Source organism: Empidonax traillii, unplaced genomic scaffold (assembly GCF_003031625.1).
Source record: "Empidonax traillii isolate 1590-97213 ecotype Southwest subspecies unplaced genomic scaffold, ASM303162v1 scaffold2042:size70105, whole genome shotgun sequence".
Taxonomy (NCBI): Eukaryota; Metazoa; Chordata; class Aves; order Passeriformes; family Tyrannidae; genus Empidonax; species Empidonax traillii.
In genome coordinates this window covers 55,967-67,041 of record NW_020957235.1, presented here as the reverse complement: position 1 = coordinate 67,041, position 11,075 = coordinate 55,967, and the positions used below count along the sequence as shown (strand labels likewise).

General features: G+C 46.5%; 1 protein-coding gene across 1 annotated transcript in view; it reads right to left on the bottom strand.

The window, feature by feature from the left end:
- The window catches only part of LOC114071480 (MAM domain-containing glycosylphosphatidylinositol anchor protein 2), a gene marked incomplete at both ends in the record, with an annotated part of 52,797 nt that overhangs the window by 2,486 nt on the left and 39,236 nt on the right, over nucleotides 1-11,075 (bottom strand). Inside the window, 2 exons of the mRNA XM_027909310.1 lie at nucleotides 3,497-3,517; nucleotides 8,992-9,169. Coding sequence (XP_027765111.1) covers nucleotides 3,497-3,517; nucleotides 8,992-9,169 — 199 coding nt within the window. The remainder of the gene's footprint in view (nucleotides 1-3,496; nucleotides 3,518-8,991; nucleotides 9,170-11,075) is intronic.

The following is an 11,075-nucleotide window of genomic DNA, read 5'->3' as shown; positions in this document are numbered from 1 at the left end:
GAACTTGTTGGCTGGGCAGGGACCCAGCCCTGAGCAGATTGGCCAGACAGGGGGGAGTCTCCTCCCTGGGGACATTCCAGAGCCCTCTGGACACAATCCATGTGCTCTGGGCTGGCCCTGCTGGAGCAGGGAGGTGGCACCAGGTGGGACACTGTGGGCCCTTCCAGCCTGACCCATCCTGGGATCCTGCACCTCTCCAGAACAGTCAGTGTAAAACACAACCCCATAAAACCAAGTTCTCACACAAATGCAGATCCCAGAAATTCCCTTGGCCATCAGCACCTCAAGGAGATTGACTTGATTGCTCAGTAAATCCTTCAACATTATTAGACCCTCTAGGAGAATTCCTTTCCTAAAGCACAGTTCTTTACCTGGCAGGGAGGGCTGAGAACTGGGATTTGGTTATCACTGGGTGTGTGAGAACTACATGATGGGCAGCCAGTAATAGGACCTCGGTTTGGGTCTGGAAAGAGGGAATGCTGAATCCTGAATTTTAAGGATTTAAATGAAATTTAAAAGTTTTGAGGATTTAAATGATTTCAGGACAAAAGGGGCAATACAAAGAAATCACTGGATGGAGGAGCCCCACCAAGAGCGTTGCTGAGGGAAAAGAGCAGCAGTGGAGGGCATGGAGTGACAGGACAAGGGGGAAGGGCTTTAAAACGAAGAAGGACAGGGATAGATGGGATATTGGGAAGGAATTGCTGGCTGGGAGGGTGGGCAGGCCCTGGCACAGGTTGCCCAGAGAAGCTGTGGCTGCCCCTGGATCCCTGGAAGTGTCCCAGGCCAGGTTGGAGCACCCTGGGCTGGTGGAAGGTGTCCCTGCCCATGGCAGGGGTGGCACTGGATGGGCTTTGAGGTCCTACCAATCCAAACCATCCTGTGATGATTTTATTCTGTGATTACATCCCAAATCCCTCAAGAGAGAAGCACGTGAGTAGGTGCAGAGCAGCATCTCCATCTGTATCCCATTCCCAGGAAGGGAATGCCAAGACCCTGCCAAAGCTCTTGGAAGACTCCAGGACTCAGGGGAAGCTCTGAGCAAGGTGCCAGTTGGGGCCTCTCGTCTCCAGGAACACTTTTTACACATCTGGAGCTCCAAATTCTCTTGGTTTACACCTTATTTTGTGCATTTGCTTCCCCCTCCACTCACACAACCCCTTCCTGCAGTGGGAAGTTGCTGTTTCTACGCAGTGGGATGAAATGAAAAGGCAAGACAATAAGTGCAGAAGAAAATCCTGACTCCCAGCTCCAGTCCTGCAGCAAAGGGGATCAACACAGAGGATTTTCAGCCATTCAGCAGTTTCTCCACTGCCCCTCCAGCACCTGAAAAGCCTTGGTGTGTCATACCATGCCCTCAGAGCTTCACTAAGAAATTCCACATCAGCAGAACAAAAGATTTTTTTGTTCAGGTTAAAGAAAAAAAAAAATTCAGGCTAGATGGGGAGAAAAAAAAAAAAAAAAGGAGTAAAAATTTGCCATTTATTTAACAGGCAAACATTGGTTTCATGTGGAATACATTGGGAAAGGTTAGTGCTGAATGTTCTTGGCACTAAACACTCCTTAAAACATGACAGGGGAATAAAAATGGGGAAAAGTTGCTCAGGTTTAACTCAACACAGCATTAAAACTGATCTGTTAATTAGTGGGCAGGAGGAAGAGCCACCCCTTCCCAAAGCACCCAGGGGTGCTCCAGCCACGGCACTAATGATAGTGCTAATTAACATTAATGACAATGGTCAACTTTTGTCAAAGCACGTGGCAGCTCTGGAAGTGGATTCAGGTTATTAATGATTTCACTGCCAAATAGGGCAAAATCTGACCCTGTTCTCAAGGTGAAGCCCTAATTGCACTATGAATTTTTGGCATCTATTCCATGAAATCCAAGCTGGGTTTGACTCTCCAGCATCAAATCCCTTCCATTATTCACGTGGGACATCCAATTGTAGGTTTGAACCTACACGCAGCCCAAGATTTCCTTCCTGGACAAGGATTTCACTCCAAAAATAAAAAAAAATAAAATATTTGGGGACAACAAGCAGAGCCAAATTTTACCCTGTGTTTGGTCAGCTGGGGTACCCCGTGCTTTGGGTGCACAAACCTTCCCAGCACTCCCTTGAAATCACACACTCCCTGTTTCCAGATGCCACCCACATTCCACCACGAGCCTACAGGAGCTCCAGAGACATCCTAAAAATTAGTCTGAGATCTTGAAAATCACAGGGAAGCACGAAGCACTCAGGACTGCAACTCATTTCTTCTTGAGATATTTAATATGTTAATCAGCAAAAGCCTCATCCACTGCTCGTTGAAGTCCATGGGAGTGGTTCCTCCAGCTCCTGGGAGCTTTGAACTAAGCCCTAATTGATTATTAACGTGCTGGACAAGATCTTCTGCAAATAGCTTTAAAATTTACAGAAGGGCTTAGCTGTGGGGTCTGAGATGGAGAGAAAGTCTCACACAGCCCAGTCCTGATCTGATTGTGCTTCCCTACAGGAATAATGGAGAGGCTGAACCCCACTTCCTAAGCAGAAATATTTTTGGAGTATTAAAATCAAAATTTTATTAGTAAATTAAAAATAACCCAAATTTTGGCATATTTTGGCTCATTAAAATGAAGACTCCTGGCAGAATATGCTGTGACAGCAAAACACGAATTCCCTGGGGAGTGGAAGAAAATCACAAAGTAGATAAACGAGGACTGGGAGGAATGGGGTGGTTTTACTGGGATGTCCTAAAGCTCCAGCCCAGGGTCCTGCCTGGGACATTGGGGGGGAGTTTGCATTCCCAGTCCTGCCTGAGATGTCTCCTGAGGGTTTGTGGAGCCCCAAGTTCCACTCTTGGTCTCCACATCTGCCTGTGCAGTGAGGTCCGTGGCTCCCCTGGGCTCTGTGGGAAACAACACCCTTCTTTTTGTCTCAGAGCTGCAGATGGGCATTGAGTGCCCTGGAAGGGACAAGAACAACTCAAGAACCACAAGAGGAGGCTCAGGGGAGACCCGAGAGCCCCTTGCAGGGCCTGAAGGGGCTCCAAGAGAGCTGGAGAGGGATTTGGGATAAGGAAAGAGGGATAGAACCTTGAGCTGAAAGGGGGGAGATTTAGATCAGATATTGGGCAGGAATTGCTGGCTGGGAGGGTGGGCAGGCCCTGGAATAGAATTCCCAGAGAAGCTGTGGCTGCCCCTGGATCCCTGGAAGTGTCCCAGGCCAGGTTGGAGCACCCTGGGCTGGTGGAAGGTGTCCCTGCCCATGGCAGGGTGGTTTAGCTGCTCTCACAGAATTTCCCTTCCTTTATCCCCCTGATGGGAGCAGAAGAGCGACAAACGACACCCTCAGCTGCCAGCCCAGCTCTGCCACAGCACTAAAGCAGCTCCTGCCATCCATGGGATGCAACTGAGAGGGAAATGCTTATAATTTACTTTTTAAATGCAAGGAACAACAAATGCAAGGACAGCTCTTCATACACGTGAAAGATAAAAAGGTAAAGAAATACTCACGTAGATGAGGATTCACTGGAGCTGCAAAACAAAGCAAAAATAAAATGAGCAGAAAGAAAAAAACCTGATTCCTCAAAACACAGATTATCCTAAATTTCCTGTTGTGCCCTTCCCTGTGGCAGGGGTGGAATGAGATGGGCTTTAAGGTCCCTCCCAACCCGAACCCTTCCAGGGTTCTGTGATAAAGAGATGAGCAGAAACAAGTGAGATGTTCAGCTGCCCTGCTTGGTAACCCCTGGAAACTGGTTTATTGTGGTAATTACAACCAGTACCTGGATTAATCAAGATCAAAGTCCACACCCCTGAGCACCTGGCTGGCACAGGAAAAGCAACATTATCTGCAAATATCAGGACTTCACATGGACAGGACTTATTTCCTCTCATTACAGCAATTATTCTCCCTTACTTTTGATAATGCTGGATCAGACTGGAAATGAGTGTCAGTGCAAACTAATAATTATTATCATTTAGGCACTGTTTGGTACCAGTTTCTTTTTCTGGGGCTGGAAACAGGATGATGATGATGATGATGATGATGATGATGATGATCATAATAACAATAATAACAGCAGTCAATAATAACCACAAATAAATACTTTTCTTTCATCCAGAATCTGGGCTGTAACTAAAACTCATATGAAAACAAGCGAGCTGGACCAGAAAGCAACTGGTCACCATCATCTGTGGATAGAAATCATCATCATCATCATCAATTTGTTCTTTCTGTGACAGGGACAGGACCCTGGAATGGCTGGAGCTGTGCCAGGGCAGGCTCAGGTGGGATCTCAGGACAAGGCTCTTCCCCCAGAGGGTGGTTGGCACTGAACAGGCTCCCCAGGGCAGTGGGCACGGCCCCAAGGCTGCCAGAGCTCCAGGAGGGTTTGGACAACGCTCTGAGGGACAGGGGGGATTGTTGGGGTGTCCTGGGCAGGGCCAGGGGTTGAACTGGATGGTCCCTATAGGTCCCTTCCCACTCAGGGTATTCCATGATTCCATGATCCAGCAGCTGCTCTTACAAGAGGCCAACTCTCCAACCCATCAGAGCATTCACATTACCATTATTGACATTTTTTTAACATTTAAAATGAACTATTATTAACATAAGGGAGTTACCACAACTTCTTCAATCTCTGGTTAGCTTTAAAAATATTTAAGTGCACATCAAAAAAAAAAAAAAAAATCAGCTTCAGTGTTTTCACCTCACACACTGAAGTGTTTTCACCTCACACACTGAAGTTTTAACGAGGCTTTACAGCCGGTTCACATCAAACAGCTGGCAGGGATTTACATAAAGTGGTGGAGATGACGCTGAAACTGCTGCTCCAGGATGTACCTGCTGTTACTCTGAGCCATCTCTGGTTACTCTGAGCCATCTCTGCTTTGAATTACCCTCCAAAACGCTGATTAGAGCTCCTCCAGCTGCCCTGCTTGTGTTTCCTTGACAGACGGTGCTCACAGCACAGTAACACATGGAGCTCCCGAAGAACTTGCCAAGTGATGTTTGGCTGGGATTATCAGTGTCACTCCCACTGTGAGAATTGCTCTTTTCTCCCGTCCTTCCATGTGCAGAGCAGAGAATAACTCGTGGCAGGCTCGGGATTTGCCTGGGAAATCCTCGTGCCACGGGTGGAGTTTTGGATTCGCGGCACTGGAAGCTGCAGAGGTTTTATTTTGTATTTATGGCTCCCGCTTGGGACGGCAGGAGATGCATCAAAAACTAATTACTGAGGTTTCTCTGCTTTAGTAATCTCCCTGTTTGGGGTATTCAGGTGGGTAGAGCACTGGGAGCTGTTATTTCTCTGTGTTATTTTTATACATTAGCAACTTCCATGGTCATTCCCAAATTTTCAAGGCAATTTCACATCCAAAGGTGTGTGACCCCATAAACCTGAGCTCACAGGTAGGATTAATGTGGCCTTACATAAGTGGCCTACAAGCTAAGACACCTCATCTTAAAGTGTAACTGGAGCAGTTTTAAAGCCCCTGGAGGGATTTGGGCACGTCCAGAGGGTGGAAAAAACCTGGAGAAGCCTTTTCCTTTTGAATAAGCAACAAACACAATGAACACTCCAGAAATATCCTGTTGATCCTTCCACACTCCATAACTGTCCTACAGAAATCACTTCTGTGTGGCACCAGCTCCAGTTTGTCCTCCTTAAGCTGTCAGAGTAAAACCTGGGCACTGCACGGTCCATTTATCCTCAATTTGCTCAGGAATCAGGCTCAGCTGGAGAAGTTAATGCATTTCTTCAATGTAAAAGCCACATTTTGAGCCACTCTCACCACAGAGTGTCTGATCTGCTTTTCCCCACTGGCTGCATTTCCTTAAGATGGGGCGAAATCCCATTAGGCTGCCAAGAGTCCAGAGAAAAACAAGGCAAAAAAAAGATGTTTGTGGTGGGAATCCTCAAAAAATACCAATCCCTCAGGGCATTTCAAACCTGATAAATGAACCCTCTCACCCTGAGGGTGATGGAGCACCAAAAAGGCTGCACAGAGAGGCTGGGAAGTCTCCAAGGCCAGGTTGGGTGGAGCTTGGAACAAACTGGTCCAGTGGAAGGCGGGCAGAGGTTTGGAACAAGATGGTCATTAAAACCCTTTAATCCAATCCATTATGGATTCCAAGACTCTGGGACAATTCCCTGGGTCCTGGCTCTCCAAAAAGAGAATTCCTGAAGGGGTGGGGCAAGGAAGGAGGACTGGCACTGATGGAGGCCAGTCCTGCTGTGCTGCTCCAAACTGAACACGCAGGGACACACTCGCCCCAAATCCCACTGAACACAGGAAAATGCAAATCCCCCCCTCCTGGCCTGAGGTCTCACAACTTAAAAAAAGGGGATAATGGGAGAAAAATGTAAAAAAAAAAAAAAAAAATGCTCTTAATTCTTTTCAGGAACATTCTCCTGCTGCCTTTTGTTGCCTGGGTTTTGGACAGGATGGCTCCTCACACTGCTGTGGGTCGGGTGCTGTGCATCCCCCCAGCCCACTGACTGCTTCTCCAAGATTCCAGCTTTTCAGCTGATGACCATTGGATTTGCCCTGTAATAAGGTGTGTGAGATCATTATTTCCCAGATGGAGCCATAACATCCATAACCCAGCCTGGGGACAGTTTGCTGGCACCACTCAGGGGAGGGAAAAAACGGGGATTTTAAGCACACAAAGCCTCAGTGGCTCTGGGATCCCTCCTCAAAGGGAAGTCACCTCTTTGGGAAACATCTGGCTCAGGATTTGTGAAGCTGGGAATTTGTCAGCTCCAAAAGCAGCCTCTTCCCCCCTGCTGGGTGTCTGGGTTTGGTGCTGGCACCTCCTCAGCACGGGGGGCTGTTCACATCTGCACCGGTGGCAGGGAGCAGCAGAGACGTTGGCAGGAGACAAAACACTCCTTTTATGCTGCCTGGGAATGTTCTCCCTGCCAGGCAGGGGCTGGAAAAGGGAATCACAGCGTGTTGCAGTGAAACCCCCAGCTCAGTCACGGCCGAGACCTCAATCGACCTCCGGAGAGCTGCCAAAATACTGACACCACCAGGGAGGAGCAGCAGGGACTGAGGAACCAAAAGGGTGGTTTTTCTCTCCTTATGGGAGCACTGGTCAGGGCATAAGGCATGGGGGGAATTTTGGGGTCCATGGGAGAGGGCAGTGGCTGGTTGTGAAGACAAAATCATCCCCATCACACATCTCCAATCCCAGTGTCCACTGGAAGATAAACATTTCAGATAAATCCCCAGAGAGACTGGGTTTGCTGCAGAGAAACCCCAAATATCTGGGTGAAGCTCCTGGTCCCGACTTTTGGGAAGGCTCTGAGTCTTTCCCTTGTGTGTGTGCAAAGGGACCAGACTCCTACCAGCGTCAGGAGACAGGGACTGGTTAGGGCAGAGGGGTCCAACAAGGAGCCAAAGTGCCACAGGCGCTGCAGCAGAGCCTCCATCTTCTCATTTTTGTGTCCATAGATTTAAAACCAAGTCATCCTTGTTTCTCCCTTTTATTCCCATCCCTGGAGGTTTCCAAGGCCAGGTTGGATGGAGCTTGGAGCACCCTGGGCTAGTGGAAGGTGTCCCTGCCCATGGCAGGGGGTGGAATGGGATGAGCCTTGAGTCCCTTCCAGCCCAAACCATTCCATGAGTTTGTTATTCCAAGTCCTTCCTTTAGCTGAGGTTTTGCCCTGGGGAGCTTTGGGAAATGTGGACTTTGCAAACACTTCCCTGTGGCAGGTGGAACTCGAGAATCCCCCATCATTCAGTGAAATGGGCCCCTCCACCCTTTACAATTGGTATTTGAGGGGCCTTAATGTGATTTTTTTTCTCCTTGACATTAAAACAGTGATAAAAATAACTGCTGGTGAGATTGAGGAGGGCTGAGCTCATCACTGATCACGAAGAATTGCACATGGGATGCACCAGACATTCAATTTTGTTTTTTTTTCAGCTTTGTTCCCTCCTTTGTCCAGTAGTGATTTTGGAAAGCAAATCTTGATGTGTAGGTTGGTTTGAGGTCTCCTGCTGAGTGGGATGTCCTGCTTTGGGCTCTCTGGGAGCGCTAATCAGTGCTGGATCCAGCTCCTGGAGCAACTGGAGCTACACTTGGCCTGTGTCCACAGGGCTTCTTCCCTGTGGAATTGCCAACATTCCTCATGAAAGGATTGTGGAATGGTTTGGATTGGAAGGGACCTTAAATCCCATCCAGTTCCACGCTCTGAGCAATCTCCTCTCCAAGGTACCTCCTGCCCTTCACTGCACTTTTTACAGCAGAAAAACAAACAAACAAAAGAGTCAGTTATTCACTAAATAAATACCCTGAGAAAGGTACTTTGAGGGGTTTAACAGAGGAATTAATTCCTGGGAATACGGGGAGACTGCATGGAAGGATGTCCAGAAACCCTCTTTTTCTTGTTAGATTCAAGTGGACAAAACTTGGGGATTTGTAACCTTTCAGAGGAAAATGTGTAAATGCCCTTTGTGTTATATATCATTTAAATTTATACATTACAGAAACTTGCATGGGACTAGAAACAGTCACCTTCTTAAAAGAACACAATTCACAGTAAAATAATTCACGTGAAAATAATTAACACTGAAATAAAACCTTCTCCCTAGCGCTCACTCTGAGGGGGAAAAAAAGGCATTTTGATATCACAGCGCTGTTTTGACAACTTCAAACTGTTTGTTTTGTGGATTTTTCTTCAAAATGCATCATCCTTCAAAGAGTTCCGAGTAAGAACCAACTCGAAATGAGCTCTCAGAAATCAACACTAATTTATTCTATTTTTCCCTTGATTTCAAAAAAAAAAAAAAAAATTGGATATGATTTTGCATTTTGTCTGTTCAGATGTTTTCTGGCTGTTTGCTTTTTGTTGTTATGAACCTTCCCAGTGGTGAAGGCTTTAATTTCTACTCAATTCTACGCCACCCCTCCTTCCTGGATGATGGTTGATGGATTGTTTCCGGATTGGGAATGTTCAGCCCCAACAAAACACTTCCTTGCACACCAAAGTTCTTACCGCTGTATTTGATGACCCGAATCGTGGAGTCCCCCTCCCCAAATCTGGTGATGGGTGTCAGTCTGACCTCGTAGGCCTCTGGCTTGATGAGCTCGGTGAGGTTGTAGGTGATCAGCTCTCCCTTCTGGATGTTCCCGTTGACGGAGATCTCCTGCTCCCACCAGCGCTGCTGGCCGGCCTGAAACCACAGGGACAATTCCAGGGTCACAGGATTTTGGGACAGGTTCTCTCCTCACCTTAAAAACAAGTGGGAACGCACACACAGACCTTCAAAGCACCCAGAAGGGTTCCAGGCACGACACGACCAAGAACCTCCTCTAAATAACCCCCCTGGGCGTTTCCAGAGTGAACAGATGACACCAACAATTGGGAATCCGTTTCATCCTCCTGTCCTCTCCCCACAGAAGGCCCTGCCCCAAGCCTGGCACAGCCCACTGGCACTGGGATGTGCTTTGGAGCAAGAAAAAAGCAGATTTAACCCAATTCAGGAGGATTTTGGACACTCAACACCCAGGGACAGCAAGGGATCATCACCTGGTCTGTGATGGCAACCCAAACACTCCAGAACAAGCTGGGGCATTTTTAAATCCTCACTAAATCCTCAATTTCTTCAAAAACCGCCTCCTTAAGTTTAAACCCTGCTTGTAAAAACTGTTAAATAACCTTTATTTTTTCCTCTCAACATTGCTGCTAGTTTAATCTCATCCCATCAGCTTCCCCAGGGGGAATTTTCTCACTCCAAAATGTTATTCCTTCCAACCTGAGCAGGTAAATGGACTCCCAGGGCTTGTATCCCCGTTCCCTCTATGATTTTAACACAACATTGGCCAACTGCAAAGGAAAATGTGTTTTCTTTGCTGGGAAAGCCCCGATTTCATGGATGGGGAGGTGCCTCCTCATGAGGACCAACGAGTTTTTGAAGGAATTCAGAGATAAGAGTTTGATTTCCGACCACTTCTGTTGATGAGTGAGGAAGAAATAAGTCATTAATGACCTTAATGCATAATTAGCAGCAGTCCCTGCAGTCCCACAGGTGGCTGGATTTCACAGGACAACCAAAGTCAAAGCAAACAAAAAGTAAAAAGCAAAGTCAAAAACTGCAAACCACAGGTTTTTTTGGGGGGGCTAATTCCATGAGCTCCCCATATATTCATGGACAATTATTCATTACATTTTATGATGTTTTATGTTTGTTTTTTTTTTCCTGGAAAAAAACACAGGAATTAGAACAGAGCTGGTGGGAAAAGGGAAAAAAAAAAAAGGTGTTGCTTCCCATGGAGAAATCCCAATATCCAGGAGAGGCTTAAGAGGCACAAACTGAAAGGAAAAATCAAATTGTTTTGTTTTCAGAATGGATAAAATATTGGAGCTGCTCTGTTGCTCCTGTTTGGGTGGGGGAGAAAAGAGGGAACAATTCCAGCAATGGCAGAATTTGATGTGAATTCGGGGCTGGTTTTGGGTAATTGTGAATTTGAATCGTTAATTCTTGGAATTATTTGCTGAAGTCTCTCTGTTTCTGCAGTTGCTGATCCAAAGACAAGGTGTAATAGGGAATATTTTCACAGCAGCTCATTGTAAGGAATCAGAAATAATTCTGGAATCTCAGGAATTTCAGTATTTTGCCACTCTTGGATATTGGGATTTTTCCATAGGAAGCAGCACATTTTTCTTCCCCCTTGCAATCAACACCAGCTCTCTTCTAATTCCTATTTTTTTTTTGCCATGGAAGCCAGAAAAAATCCACAAAACATCACAAAATTGTCATTTGTTTTGACAGCAAACAAACCTCTGCCTGATTTTTCAGCTCAGCTGTTGAATAAATAAATAAATAAAGGAAACATCCACCCAGTTTTCACCGCATTGCACTTTCAAGCTTTTCTCTTTCCACCTGGAATATAAAGCCATCCAGGGAGGAATCGCTCCAGGACATCCCTGTGGGAGCCTTTCCAACACATTCCCAAATCTGGTGTGAAACACCAACAGCACCCTCAGCTGAAAAATCTGGAAATAATCGACAATAAAGGTAGGAATTGAGCTGAAAAACAGAAAAATATTTGAAAATAAATATAAGTACTGAGCTGAAA